Genomic DNA, 16,647 nt, shown 5'->3' on the forward strand with positions numbered 1-16,647 from the left:
ATGATGTTAGATTTGACAACGTTGTTATACGTTGTCTTACAAGTAGTGGCCCAGCCGATGTATATGCTTCATATGTCAAAAAAAAAAAAAATTGGTGTATGATGGACTTGGCCTGCTGAAGCAACGTATTTATGGAGCCTACGCAGCCCCTAAAAATTGTTTTTAGTTCTTAGAATCCAGTGGAAACAAGAATAATGGCACTTTTCCTTTTCCTCTTGATGCCATATTTATCAAAAGAAAGCAGAAGATATATTGTTTGGGGCAACCATGAAGTGAAATTTCCTTGATGAAGTGTTGGTATGCAATGTCGTGCTCATAGGTCATACTTGCAACATAGTATGAGAGTATCTAACGCGTGCAGAAACAAGACATCTTTATATTCCTTTTTTTCCTTCTACACTCTTCTTTTGAAAGTTTTGGTGAGGACATATAAACTACAGAGATAGTGAATGGTTTTTGTTTGATTTAGTTGATGATATATACATAATTTGTAATATATAGGACTGGTGCAGTGATATAAAGTATTATTGTGTGCACATATTTATAGATTTTTGGTGGCCTTTCAAAAACTTGTGAATAGTTGTGACTTTTAGAGTTATTTCCAAAATTTCCTTAATGATAATCAATCAATTGCATATATATGGTAATCGATTACACAATTAATTTTGAGGAGTTATAACTCTTCAAATTTGAATTTCAAAATTTTGTGACTAGTAATCGATTTGTAATCGATTATAGGTTTAAAATTTAAATTCAAAACTTTTCTAAAAGTTGTTTAAAACAGTTTTGTCTCTGATAATCGATTACAATCTTTTAATAATTAATTACACAATTCAAAATTCAAAAGTTTATAAAATTGTTTAAAACTTATATTTACCTCTAGTAATCGATTACCAGAGAGAAAAACATATTTTTCAAAAACAGAATTTTTCTAAAAAACTTTGCAATGTATTTTGAAGAATTAACCTAATTAAGGTCAAACCTGTGCAATCTCTTTTAAGGAATTCTTTTAACATACTATGGACTAATTGTTCATCGTTTCTCTTGAATTCTTGATCTTGACTTTGATCAATCTTGAATAGTTTTCATCTTTGGCATCATCAAGTTTCATACAACGTATGCTTCTACATTTAGGAGCTTTAATTTGTAACTCATTGAAGCTAACCAAATTTGTTTGCACTAACTTTGGGTGCATAGTCGTCTCCAAATTTGTGTGCATGCGACCACGACCACACCAACAACATCAACCATGCATGAACTACCCCAGGCAACCCCTTTTGTGTATGTCATCATCTGCAAGACCTAGATCCGCTTGTGCGACTTTGAGGGACCATATCCGCGTGTGCAGTCACCACCATCATCAGATTTTGTTGTGCCGTTGCGTTTCTTGAAGCTTTCGTAGATCTACAACTAGATACGAGTTGTTTGTTTGTTCAATTCTTAATTTTTTTTCAATGTTTTTTGTTTGCTTCATAATTTATTGTTCTAGAATTTAATGGTTTTGTGAGAGCAACATATTTGGAATTATGTGAATTTCTTATTTATAATTGTGCCATAATGTTAGTTTTTGTGTTGTGAATGTATTTGCTTATTGGTGTTGTTCTCTTTGGTGACAAAATTTTAATTGTGAGAGTAGGGAAGAGGTGAAGGACATTTACGTCCATTTAGGATAATTTTTAATTATAAGGTGCACCAAACAAAATATGGGTTTGAAAACAGTCCAATTGGCTGAGCCCATAAAAAAATCATTGTCTTATCTCAAGTTATTTATATATTATAAATTTCAGTTTACTCTTGAGAGTAGGTCTCTCATACTTTCTCAGTTCTCACTCTCTTAATTAGCTCCCATTTTATAATATCTATCTTCTCTCATTATATAAGGATTTTCATATATAATTCATGATATAGTGATATTAATTTTTAAGATTTTATATTTAAATTATTATTATTATTTTCAAACTCAAATTTAAATTATATTTATTATTATTACTATTTTTTTGTTGTCGTGATCTTTAAATTCAAATTAAATCCTATATATTTTATGTTAAGTTCTAATAAATGTTATTATTTTGAAAATAATATAACTGTAATTATACTATTGTGTTTTACTTTAAATCAAATTAAATTACTAATTTAATTTATTAAAAGAATATAATGAAATATTTTAAAGTTATATAATCAAACAATTGTATATAAATAATATCTATCACACACATATATTTACATGAATTAAAATACTAGTTTATATTGATATTTTAGCATGGCATTTCTAAAAGTATGTGAAAGCATGTCGCTCTTGTTTTCATGTGCAAGTTAGCAGTTGGATCATCCTATTGTAGATAGATAGATATATTTCTGATTCTAACAACATGTCATCATACAAACAAATTCATAGAAAAGTAATGAGATGATATCAATCAACATATATATCACAAACTTTACAACAACCCCAAACAAAAGGTTTGTGACCCCATGTTAGTTTGGTGTCTCAATTGTAAGTTAGCATGCAAAACCCTATTAAATAATTAATGTAGCCAAAAAAACAAACTATACAAAAACTGATACACAAAACCATGGTGTATTTCAAAATAGCCGGCGGTGAAATAGTGCCGGAGATACAAATGACGTTATCCGCCACCGTTTATGATCTGAAGCAAAAGATCAGGAATGAGTTGGACGTGGAAGTACACAGGCAAAGCCTCTGGCACCACAACAGAATGCTGAGAGACCATGAATACATCGAGAACTGCGATTTTCAGGTGAGGGAAACACTGTATCTCAGTGTTGATCCGCTGCCACCTCACCAGAACATCCATGTTTTGGTGAAGTCTTTGGGCAGTGATGGGTATGTGAGGGTGAGAGAGACCGATAAGGTGAGCGACCTGCGCAACTTGGTTGAGAGGTATTGGGGCACTCCTTCGAACCGTGTCACACTTAGGCGTCACAATGTTGTCATGGAGGATTGTCTTCCTCTTTATGCTTATTATGTCAATGAGGGTTCTGAGGTTCAACTCTCTATTTCAATTGAACCTCGTTAAGTTGGAGGCTTGTGTTGTAACAGGTGACATTAATTTGATTTGGGGGTAATTTTCAGCTATATCTAGGTTTATATTGTAATATGGGAAAGAATTGATTTGGTAGTATTACGCTTAGGAGTAGTAGTATTTAGTTCTACCTAGGTTTATATTGTAATATTTGACATTTGGTTTGGTTTTTTTCTCTTGATAGGTACGTTGTTAAACATGTTTGTGGTGTTAATACATTTTTTTTCATATAAGTGAAAATTATAATCTTATGAAAGTAAACGTAAAATCAATTGTGAGTAGATACAAAGGATAAATGCATTAACGGGAAGTTCAATAAAAGAACAAAAAAACATTAATCACCTGTACAAGATATCATTTATTTAAGCTTAAAGTGATGAGTAGGTCGATTAAATAAAATTTTCAATTACATCTTTAAACTAAAAAATAAATTGTAATTGAATGGTTGAACTTGTAAAAATTTTGTGATTGACACTTTAGATTATTAAAATCACCACAAATTATCATCTTTTGGTAGTTTCAAAAAATTATAAACCATAACTTTCAGAATCAAATTACAAAAATTATACAAGATCAAAGACCCAACAATTATATTTTTTTATAGTTTAGAAACTTAATTACTAAAAATTCTCACATAATTCAAAGACCTGTTAAATAAATATTATTTCAACATGTTAAACTAAATTAGTGACCACATTTAGGATTTATATACAAGAGACTGTGTGGTTGAAGGATGAACAAGAGAGAGAAATCATGGGTTTGAATATCTTCCATCAACAAAAATTAATAAACTAAAATTAATATTTATTAATAAAAAAATCCTCACTTTGGAACTAACGCTTTAATTTTCTTCTAGCATCATGCCCTCTAATTCGTACGTAGTATAATCAGTATTTAAAGTTAAATATGTCTGTCTTCAAAAGTTTGATATCAATATGGTAATTCAATCTAGAGGTACCATTTTATTCAAAATAGACTGATCTAATGAAAGAGAAATGAGTTAAATGTCAAATAAAAAGTCTCACCTTTTAGTTATAAAAAAATAAATAAATGACATAAGCTTGATGTCTACTCATTTTTAAAAGCAAGTCTACAGAGCTACATGAAAGTACTTGGTTGACACGACACTTCTTGAGCTGTATAGTGCTCAATCGGAGCTCCAAACTGACGAGCCCTTTCCTTAGACGAACCAAACATGTCTCCAATTTCTGATAAAGATTTATGTGCTGCATACTCAAAAATCAAAATCATATGTTAGCTGTATTATTCATTTATTCTTCTTTCTTTGGGAATGAATACTTAGGACATTGAGCACATTTGTATAAAAAAAATGATGTAGTATGCTATGGTTCACTGGATAATCTCATGCTGCAATGGCAGAATACCAAGCAATCCAAAATTTTCTTCAACGATATTCACAATGTCGAATATAACTAACCAGGAAAAACCATGTTGTCCATGCATGCATGTAAACGCTAAACAATAGGGGAAGAAAGGTCTTTTCTCAACAAAGGATACTTCTAATAAGTCTTGAAGGATGAGACCTCACCCATGCATGACAAGTTTCTTAGAAATTAATTCCGAAATTTCTAGTCTTATACTGGATATTTATGATACAACACTAGTTATACATAAAACACTGCACTAATTAGATAGTGCTTCTCTAAATAAGGTAAAATGTATTTATTATTTAAGTTACAATTCATGAACTTTTTTAAGACCATCTTCAATGAAACAACTCAATTTAGATTTTTAAGTCTCTTTTATAGTCATATAAAATTTAAGAATACTCATTAGTTTTTACTCCAATAATAAAACCCAACTTAAATTCTTAACATATTTTTAGTGGGTTTCATTTTATTTTTTTACTCGCTTAATAACTCTTGGTTCATCTTAAAAAGATATCTTTTAATAAGTTAACAATCTTGGTGATAATTGGTCATATAAGCAACTTCTTTAAGAATGCTATAAGAACTCAATTATTTTAATGGTTATAAACCGATTGACAAGTGAACTAAATTACGCAAGTGATAATAAAACGGAAGACCTAATGTTGTGTCTCAGGGACTTCTTTTGTGCTAAGTAATTTGTGTAAACTAAGTTCTAAGCAATGGAATAAAATGAGTTGATTGATTTTTAAGATAAAAGTGCAGAAATTTAATGTTCAAGATTAAGCAAAGACATTAAAAGCAGTTCAAAGTTCAAAGAGGCAAAAGCACAAACACTTTGAGTGCAAGAGATAACTTTGTGCAGATTTTATAGAAATGTTGAGTGTTTGGCCTACCAAACAAACTATGGATGCAATGTTAATGATTTTTCATCAACCAATGTTATTTCAACTATTATCTTAACCAATGTTATTCCAACTATTATCTTAACCAACTAATTTACTCTAACAATGATATTTCACGTGAAAGAACCTAAATCACTTGACTTCACTCCTAATCTCTTGGATATTTAACCCAGGTGATTTGATTAAGAGCAAAGGTTTGTAGAATGGTTAATCAACACCATTTCATCCTTAGATATGAGTTAATTATAAGCCCTTTTCAATTATTAGTGTAAAAACATTTTCCAATGATTATTATACTATAACATACATGCACTTAGGTGATCAAATCATAAACAAGACAATAAACATAAAAGGAAGCAATAATATTGGAATAATATTAAATAGATAGTAAAGATAATTACATCACAGAGTTTTTGATATCCAAGTTTCCAACAATGGATAAGTGGTCTCTTATAGTCATGAGAGACCCAAAACAAGAAGAAAATAAAGGAAAAAAGGAGGAAATTTGAAGAACAAAGGCATCCAAAGAGGTTTCCGTTGAAAATCCACATGCCCTAGAGTGATCACCTTTTTCCAATGAAACAATGCTTTATATATTCCCAAGAGAAATGCCCTGTCGTTTTTTTCATAAAGGCCGGCTTGCGAACTTAGCCTAGCATTTGTGTCTGAGGTGCATGTTTAGCCCAAATCAATGGTAGTGGGAACAATTAGCTCAGCACATACCAAGCTTCAGATTTTCCCCAGCTGCCTCCACGTGCTAAGTAGGATACTTCATCAACCCAAGTATTCTTTCTTCCTTGTTGATGCATCAAGCTCTGTAAATCACAACCAAAACTATATTATTCCTAAATTTTATTCATAGTGAACTAAGAACTAAGAAAAATTGTAAAACTTAATAAAAAGGCCCAAACTAAGCATCAATTAAGGAAAATTTAAGATGAAGTGTTGTGTGAAATTAATGAAAAAGTAATGACTCACAACACTTATCATTGGTATTTTCAAGTTGCTTAACTTTAAGAATCAACTTAAACTACTCCACTAGAGTTGTTGAGTCCTATATATAGATGATACATGAGATGCAAAATATCTTAAGATGTCATATATCCATCTCCTTTCACCCTTTTACAATTTCTAACAATGTGTTAGAACCCCCCCCCCCCCCCCCTCCTCTTCCCCCAACAAGAATAAAGGATAGAACACACAAAATAACACCACGAATAAAAATAGCAAAAGATGTGAATTTTACATAGTAAGAGACATCTTACCTTGTCTACATAACAATTCAATAAATATGCATTATCTCAAATAAAATCATTATAAATATTTTAGAAAAATTTGAGAAACCCCCCTCAAAATAACCTTACAAACCCAAGTCCCTCACTCAAAAGTTAAAAGGAATTATAAACACACTAGATTTCACTCACAAAAGATTCTTTCACTTCTCTTAGATTAACATGTCTATTGTTTGATATGTCCTTCTTTTTAGATTTTATTGGTTCTTATAATCTCAAGAACTTGTATTTATAGTAGTGGTGATGGTTTCTAAGGACTTTTTGTATAAGCTCTAATTAATTATTCCCTAAAATTCCAAGAGTCGCCTCCCTATAAATTATCATCACACACATACTAATAGTCATAACCTTTCACTTCTCAATTTATTATATCTTGAATTCATTCACTTAAATTAATATTTGAAAATTTGGATTTTTTTTTCAACGATCTCCCCCTCCATTATAACTTCATCTTACCTCTTAAAATCCCTTGTTCATAGAAGTTCATCGCAACTATCTTTAAAAAAAATTCTCTTTAATTACTATGCTTCCACTGTACAACTTTGGTGTGCTGCCTGCCATACCTTTGATCTTGATATTCTTCAATGAATATTAGATGGTATCACTTCTTGTATTTATATCATTGTTAATTAATTAGCTATCATATTGTGAAAAAAAAAATTCGACACAATGATCTCGTACACGCATCAACCATCAATTTTATCTTACTTCAATACTCAATTGACTAGACATCACATCATCAACTCTAATACAGGAAGAGAAAAATCTCTTCCCACAACAATTAGAATCTAAGGATAAAACACACACAAACAACAAACAAAAGACACAAATTTAATGTGATTCAATATCACTTACCTACATTCACATAATAAACATCTCAACAAATTTTCATTATCGCAAATAAGATTTATGTTTTATGGACAAATTTGAGAAAATCTTCTCCATTACATGTTTTCTAGACAAACTTAAGAAACCCTTCTTATTACAAGTTTTCTAGAAAAAAAATTGATAAACCCTCCTCATTACAAGTTTACTAGACAAACTCAAGAAACTCTCCCCAAAATACTATATCACCACTCTACAAATTCAAGTCTCTCATTCAAAAGTTGCAAAAAGAATGATAAACACTTATTTACTCAGAAGGGTGTAAATGAGCCAAGCTGAAACATTAGATGTTTAGGTTTGACTTGCGAAAAAAATGAATTGCTCTAGCTTGATTAATTTACTTAAACAAATCCAATTGAAAGCTTGAATTTGTCTTGTTTAAAATTTAAAATAAAAAAAAAGTTAAATGTGACTTATTTAACTCATTTATAACTTAATTAATTTTACTTTTATGATTTTTTCCTTAAATTATCATTTGACTTTATCGATTTAGTATTTAATTTAATAAATGTTTTATGTGGACAACACAATGATGGGTTTGGAGATCCAAAGGATCCACCCCGGTATGGCTGAGCCTGTAAAGGTTTTTTTTTTAGCATTGAAATTTTAGTATGCTATCTCTAAATAAAGCATGCCACTCTTTTTTTTTTTATGTGCAACTTAGCAGTTCGATCATTGTAATAGATAGATGTATTCCTGGTTCTAATAATAGATAACACATGTCATCATACAAATAAATTCATAGAAAACAAATGACATGTTATCAACTAACACATCACAAAGTTCAAAACATCTCTAAACAAAAGTTTTGTGACTTCGTGTTAGCAATAGTCCATTAAGTGTAACGAAAGCGGCTACACATATGCATTCACCATCCCCTAACATTTCTACTCATCATAAACCATAATAGTTTAAGAAGTAACCAAACTTGCTCAAGAACTCATAAAAACTATGGTGCTTTTCAAAATAGATGGTGGAAAACGAGTGCCTGAGATAGAAATGTCGTTATTAGACACCATTCTTGATCTGAAACAGAAGATTCAGGAGTTGGATGTAGAAGTTTACAGGCAAAGGCTCTGGCATAAAGACAGAATGTTGAGAGACAATGAGTTAATTCATGACCAAGCCTTCTGCGCAAGTAAAACACTTCATCTCACTGTCACCCCGCTATCACCTTAACACACACTCAGTGTCAAGGTGAAGTTTGTGGGCAGTGATGGGTATGTGGAGGTGAAAGAAACAGATAAGGTGAGGGATTTGTGCAGCAAAGTTGAGAGACAATGGGGCATTCCTTCAGAGCTCATCCCCCTTAAACGGCACGACATTGTAATGGAGGATCACCTTCCTCTCTCTGCTTATTATGTCAATGAGGCTTCTGAGGTTCAACTCTCAGTTTTAATAGAGCCTCGTTGAGTTGCTAGTGTTGTTAGAAGTAGCATTTAGTTTAGTTCTATTTTGGCTTACAATGTACTAGGTGGCATTTGGTTTGGTAGTTGTATTTAGTTCAATGTAGGTTTATATTGTAATGTATCATTTAGTTTGGTTTTAATTCTAGATAATTAACACATTTATTTATTTAGGTGTGTTTAATACATTTTGTTCAGACAAGTGAAAGTTACTGTATAATCTAATAGAAGTAAAGCCAACTGTGCATAGAAGCACAAGGATGGAAGCATTAATGTAAAGTGAAACAATGGAATTGAAAATTCAATCAAAAGAATAGTAGAATACAATCCACATAGGACATATACAAGATATCATTTATTTAACGTAAAAAACTTTCTTTTCTAGAATAAATATTATTTAAATGTTTTCACCTAAAAGTGTTCACATTTGTATAAGCCTCACCTTTTAATACACACTTCAATTTTCTTCTGCCAATCGGCAGCCATCAGGTCCTCTGATTTGTCCTCAATCACAGTATTTATAGTTAAGTTTGCCTTCAAAAGTTTGATCCTGGTACCGCTGTTCAGATCGTAACCAGAAAAAGTCTCAGCCATGTCAAATGAACTACATAACCTTGGTGTCTACTCATCTATAGAAGCAAGTCTACATAAGCATCAAGTCCTTGTTTGACAAGGCACTTCTTCAGCTTGTATAGTGCTCGGATCTCCAATTGACGAACCCTTTCCTTAGACAAACCAAATATGTCTCCAATTTCTGATAAAGACTTCTGTTCACCATCCTCAAAACCATATCTCAACCGGATAATTCTCCTCTCTTTGGGATGTAAGATACTTAGGACATTGAGAACATGCTGCCTCATAAGCTGTTTTTCAACACTCACGTCTGTGGCCTCAACTGTCGGGTCTGCAGTAATCTCCTGCAATAATAAAAAAAATTATGGTTAACTGAGCATTTGCAATATTATGATGCCTTAAAAAAGCAGAGGATCCATTATGACCACATTCGACATCCAATAACATCATGAGACCAACTGAACAAAAATTCATAACAAAGCTATATGGCAATAACAAAAAAATTCAGAGCTGGAATAAAAAAAGATGAATAGCCCATTTCAATAAATATAACAGAATTTTAGATTGCTAATTGTCTGATTGTCTTCACAAGTTAACGAAAGTTCACATGCCAGAAGAGACCTATTGAAACGTGCAGATTTAAATGAACTTGTGTTGGTAATGAATTGAACAGAACAAAGTAGATACTGACACTTGAGTCTGATCACTACTCAGTCTAGCCATTAAGGTAGTATGCTATAGTTCCCTGGCTAATCTCATACCAAAATGGTATGATCTGATTCTGATTTAACAGCACCTCCAAGCATTAACATACATTAGGTCACTGGTTCCCTTTCATCATACACAGCATAATTACTAAGAAAAACTCAATATTCTTGTAGTTGCTATTAGACTACCAATTAGATTTTATAATTATCAGCATAAGCAAAACCCACCATACAAATACTCACCAAACTGAAAATGGGAAACTGAATAACACTATAATCTATTGTAAATCCTTTTTGTGTAAACATTCTAAATATTGATGCAGAACTTGCTTTTCACAGTTACCCTTTATAGATATAAGAAGTTGCATCATATCAAGGGGAAATAACATTAATTAGCTAGCTCACAATACCTGGAAAGTTGTATTTTGGTCAGCCCACACAGTTTGCTGCATTGAAATGGGAATTCTTGCAGAAAATAGTAATTTGTCAATCTTTTCTACTGTAACTCCTACCCTTCTTGCTAATTCTTCTTTAGTTGGGTGAAGATTTCCTTCCTGAATGTACAATTTCTTTGCCTCCATTACCTTGCCCAATAGAATAAATACCTTCTCCTGGAGATAACACATGAGTTCCGTGTTACAGAAATAGAATTGATTCTTGCTTTGTAAATAGCAAAGATACAATAAAAATATTAAAGCAATGGTAGGTGACATCATTTTTGTTCCTTGTTAACAACAAAAAAATATTTCATGAACACTGACACTTCAAAAGGGTGAAGCTTAAATTTAGACAACTAAATTTACCGGTAGACGGATTGTCCTGGAATGTCGAAACACCGCCTTCCTTATTGCTTGCCTTATCCACCAGAATGCATAATTACCAAATCGACTACCAACTAGGGGATTGAATTTTTCAACACTCTTCATAAGACCCATACTTCCCTCCTGCAACAGCACCAGAGAAGAAATGTAAAATACAGCGGCTAATTGTCATTGACAATACTGAAGAGTGAAGACAATTATTACAACCCTTTAATCAAAGTAGTTTTTTCCCCCAATTCATGCTCCAACACAAGCCAATCATTTATTTACAGGCTCTATGTTGAGAAAAGTTGACGAATGAGGTTAAATTGAGATCAGTAAAGACAAAAAATGGCAAATCGAAAGCATTAATTTCCCTTCTATATCCTACATCTATAGTCTTTTTATCCTAGTGTATCTCTTTCACATTTAAGAAAAGTCAAGAATCTTGGTTAACTAATTGATGAAATACTAGGCAATCCAAAAAATTCTTGAATGATATTCACAATTTAGAATATAACAAACCAGGAAAACCATACACTAAACAGCCTTTGCTACAGGGAAAGGAAGGTCTTTAATTTCTAAAAGGCTACCTGTAATAAGTCCTGAAGGCTGAGACCACGCCCCTGATAACTTTTGGCAACATGGACTACCATACGTAAATTTGCTTGAATAAGCTTTTCTCTGCTTCTGCTACCAGAACGAAGCTGTGCATGCAGCATTCGACAATTAAGTCCCACACCCTCAGCCCATTCAGCCATAGTTGGTTCCCTTCCAAATTGAGATTGAAGCTTGGTCTTCACTTCTTCCAATCTCAACAAGTCCTGTTACATATTCCATGTTAATAGAGCATCCCATGAGTTTAAGTAAGGAATTCAGGGGAACTAGCAAAACACCTGTATCTGAGAAATCAGTTGAGATTCTTGTTCAAGTGTCAAAAGTTGTTTTGTTTCGGGACCCCGCAAGAAAAAGCACAGGGGATCATTTTGATCAAGTTCTTCATTTTTCTTCTTTTCTACGCGTAGCTTTTCATGTGCGTCATCCTTTCTTGCAAGGTAGGTTTCGTCGTCTATAACTTTCGACTTAGGTACTTTTCTTTGCTTTGATCGTCTCTCTAAAAGCCGTGTTGACCTCACAGTTTTATTTCTTCCAATTGAAGGATCAGCCAAGCCAGTAGAGGCCAGACTGAATGGAAGTTTTTAGTTTAGGCATTACACTCCAAACAAATTAACCTATAAACAGGAAAAATAAATTAAGGATGTCAGAGTTAGCCAAGAAGATAGAACTAACCCAAAAGGAATTGAATCATCATCAGCTTTAATTGATTTCAAGTCTTCAACTACTGAGGATCCTTGTTTCGAGGTAGACAAAGCTTTCTTAGCAAGAGAAACTCTATTACATTGCACACCATTTGTATGCCTATCCAAGTCAGAAGAAACTTGCTGTAGAGTTGAAGAAGCAGAAATTTCTCCTGTTTGTGAGGAAGCTAATCTGCAATAGACCATTTATACACCTATAAGGAGACAATTAAGGACGGGCAAAATTTACTATAAGCAATTACTAAATGATTAAATTGACATCGAAGAACAATTTTAGTTGTCTTACAAGTTCTGTAAATGAGGCCAGTAATGCAGGTGCTTCCTAAAGTCAAGCACTACCTGATCAGCATTTTCAGTGTTATTCTCTTCATGAACCATGACTGTATCCATCTGCCTTGTACTTAACATTGCCTGGAGTAAAACATGGGGAAGATTCATTAGTACAGTGTCCATTATGTGACTAAATAGGAAAAACCTGTAAATTAAAACCTAAGAAAAGAGTCAGTGCATCCATGCAAAAAAGATGGCATCCTTACATTTAATAGACTAAAAGTTGGTCTCAAAAGTTTTAATTCATTGAGATTGAATGGACCAGAAATCAATTCTTATTGATTGGACAACAAAGTAAAAAAATTGAAGGATATCATTATATGGATTTAAAGAAGCCTGAATTTGATGAAGCCTATATCAATAAAATTTAAACCTGCGATGTCTTGTCTTCCTTAGACATGTGCAGAAGAGGCCTATATTCATCACGCTGCTCTTGTAAAAGAACTGAGGCAGGAAAATTCTGTGCTGAAAAATTAGAAGACCAAGAGGCAACTGTAGGGGAAGCTTGTTCGCGAAGCATCAAAACTGCAGGTATATAAGCATAGAAATGTAACATTTTCAGCTCAGACTAATAACAAGTTGGGGAAAAATGTATATGCACAGTCACACACTACTTGGATCAAAGAGGAAAATTTGTGTGGAGACTGCAAGTAAACGGAAACCAACATATTAGCAAAAAGAATCCTTTAAGGATATATTTGGAAGCAGAGTTTCAGAGGAAGAGAGAAGGGAGGACAACTTTATTTTTTTAAAATTAAGAGAATTACCTAATGTTTGTAAAAATTAAAAAGAGAAAAAGATGATGACATTAAGTACATACCAATCTATTAGCTTATTTCTTTCATTTAAAAAAGCGTAAATAATGCAAGCAGTGACATCTAATCACAAATCACCATATTTGATAAGTTTGTTGGTATTTATAATAATTATCTTAAAAGTCATACAAATGATAATTTCTGATTTGTTGACAGCATAAATTTTTTTATAATGACAATGCCTAGAAATTAAACTAAAAATAGATCAAATTAGAGGATATTTTTATTACAAATGGAAAATTAGAAACCCCCCAGCCCCACCTTTTCATTCCCTTCCAAAACTCAAACCCAACTATCAAACACACCCTATGACCCCAGAAATCCAAATGGGTTAAATTCTTTTTTCCTAAACATAATTTCTAAAAGAAAGATAACGCAGATAAAGGAAGGCTCTGTGTGCATCATCACCAGTAGCACAACGATGTAGAAAGCCTATGAAATTAATTAGCCAACGAAATCTCAATATTTAAAATTCATTATTTATTCGTGAAAAGTTATACAATTCAAGTATACAACACACACAATACAGGTCCCCAATGCAAAATCGTGCATAAATTAAACAGCATTGGTAAAGTACAAACGGTATTCAACTTCCCAGAAAGTAAGCAGAAAGAGTAAAAACAGCATTGAGTACAACCGTGGAAGGATTATCTTGACACATTACTGATTTTTCACCCATACCAGCTTCATCTTAATTTAAAAATATCTTCTAGCACACAAACAAACAATTTTTAACAGAAAGCCAGGTAAATTTGGGAAAATTCAAATGCAGAGCCAGTTATAATGTTGCTCTAAAAAAGTAAAACACTTGTTACTAGTTACTAGTTACTAGAGACAAATAGAGGAAAAGAAAAATTGCAGCAATTGAGTTTATAATAACAGCACCGGAAGTAGAAGAACTCAAGGGAAGAGTGTTCCAAGGGTGATGAGTTCTTGGAGGGAACGGTGGAGAAGAACAGAACATGGTCCTTGAGAATTCCATAACTGAGGAGGAACAATAAGAAGAAGAACAGCATAGTACGCTAAAGTGGTTGCAGCAGCATGATCATTGTGCAGAGGAAATGGAAGTGGTGTTTGGTTGCCACCACCATGGCGGGGTGGGATATTAAGATAGAAACGGATAAAGTGGGAAGAATGAAAAGGCTTTCGTAGAGACGTAGCCTATTTCGGACCTCTGAATTTCTTTGTTTTTGCGACACTGGATTAGGTTGCTCTTTTTTATTTCGCATAATAATAAGAACAAGAATAGTGTTGGATATGACTATGATCATTTTTTTTTTCTGTTTGGGTTTGGGCCAGCCTTTGGAACGTGGCTACTCCTAGCCCAGTTTCTATCTAAACCCAGTTTCTGGCTCACTATCCATTGAAGCATTTGTTTTTTAATAAGTAGACAAAACTGTGAAGGTTTTTAATGAAAAAAGATTGTAAAAGTTTACAAAACTCGAAGTGAAAACTACTCTGGATAAAGTGAGATGAATAATACTACTATTTCATCTCATAATCCATTAGAAGACTACTATTTCATAACGCTAAACGTTTTGGTAGAGTGGAATAAAAATAAATTGAGATTTAAAGTTTTGAATTAAAATAGAGGATAAAAATATGGTTTTTTTTTTCGTTTCTTTTTAGCTCTTTTTCACTACACACATATGGAGATAAATAAGAATCAAGAACAAAGATAATTTATAACCATTATATTTTAACCTATAAAAACACCTTTTAAAACACAAAATTGTGAAAATCTATAAAAGTGCAAATGAATAATACTCCAATAGGTTTAACAGTGAGTGAGGCTTAAAGAAAAATTTAAGAACAACATTTTACTTTGTAAATGTGATAGCTATATAGCATGTCTTTTGTACCAACGATGAACTTTTAGCTAACATATGAGATATTTTTGTTTTATAAAAATTAATAGCAAATATTTTTTGGTAAGCATAAAGTTTGAGCTTTAGCTGTTTTATTCTTCGACCATCCTAAAATATCTCTTATCCAAAAACTTTAATCATGCCCCATAGGAGAGTAAATGAGACAAGTTATCTTGAAGTACTCGAGCTTGAATTGTTAAATATTAGACCAAACTCCTTTGTTTATGTAAATAAACAAACTCAAATTTGATATTAGACTGAATTATTTAAATGAGGCAAACCTAAAATTTACAAGTTAAACATTAAAAGCGCATACATAACTTGTGTTTATATATATATTCCACAATATCATACCACATATTTTTATTTGTAGATTATTATAAAGTATTAAATATTTAATTAAATTATAAATTGATAAAATTAAAAAATGATTCAAGGTTTTTTTTCAAATTAAAAAATTATGAAGTTTTAAATGAGATAAAAAAAAGTCAAACTCAAACTTTATTTTTTTAAAACAAGTTAAGTCCAAACATCCAATTAGATTTATTTAAATAGATAAGTCAAATTTAAATCACTTTTTTTTTCAAAATTCAAACTTAAATTTCTAATATTTGACTCAATTGGACTCATTTACCTTCTTAATGTTCAACATCTTTTTAAATGAAAATTTTATAATAAAAAAATTGCTACTAACTTATAAAAAAATGAAGAGAATAATTGATAGTGGAAGGGGAAAAATCTGTGAAGGAGTGAACCAAATTTTCCACATCAGTTCATCACAATTTCCAAAAGTAGTAAACATGTCATAGCGTCGATCACTTGAACTTGAACTCCCAAAGTCCCACGTTCTCTCATCCTTGGCACAAGGGCAGGAAATGAATCCAACTCGATTCACTTTGGCTTACACTCGTTAATATTAAGTTCAGTTTGTAATTTGATTTGAGCTCGATATGAGCTTCTTTTTTTCCCATTTGAACTCGATTCCATTGAAGTTCATAAATAGTTTAATTCAATTCGTTAATTTAAATTACACGAATTAAGAATCAAAATTTTTAAATTTTATATATTTTAATTTTCAATTTATTAGTGGATGTTAGATTAAATTATTATTTAATTTTAAAAAAACTAAACTAATTTTATTTTATTAGCTTTGTAAAAACATAATTATAATACATAAATAAAAATTACTACACTCTACAGATATAAAAGAATAAAAAACTCAATCAATTATATATATATATATAACGGATCCATGAATTGAATTATTCGTAATTTAAGTTTGATTTATTTATTTACCAAGTTCAACTTTTAACTA

General features: G+C 31.9%; 1 protein-coding gene across 1 annotated transcript; it reads right to left on the reverse strand.

Annotated features, from left to right (window-relative positions):
* Positions 1-9,195: 9,195 nt before the first annotated feature.
* LOC114382318 (RNA polymerase sigma factor sigF, chloroplastic-like) lies at positions 9,196-14,661 on the reverse strand. The gene is made up of 9 exons (XM_028341643.1): positions 14,350-14,661; positions 13,023-13,174; positions 12,606-12,730; positions 12,291-12,491; positions 11,897-12,185; positions 11,594-11,824; positions 11,004-11,144; positions 10,611-10,811; positions 9,196-9,837 (listed from the first exon to the last, which is right to left on the reverse strand). The coding sequence occupies exons 1-9, from the start codon at positions 14,444-14,446 to the stop codon at positions 9,550-9,552; spliced, it is 1,725 nt and encodes a 574-aa protein (XP_028197444.1). The 5' UTR covers positions 14,447-14,661; the 3' UTR covers positions 9,196-9,549.
* Positions 14,662-16,647: the final 1,986 nt, after the last annotated feature.

Source organism: Glycine soja, chromosome 13 (assembly GCF_004193775.1).
Source record: "Glycine soja cultivar W05 chromosome 13, ASM419377v2, whole genome shotgun sequence".
Taxonomy (NCBI): Eukaryota; Viridiplantae; Streptophyta; class Magnoliopsida; order Fabales; family Fabaceae; genus Glycine; species Glycine soja.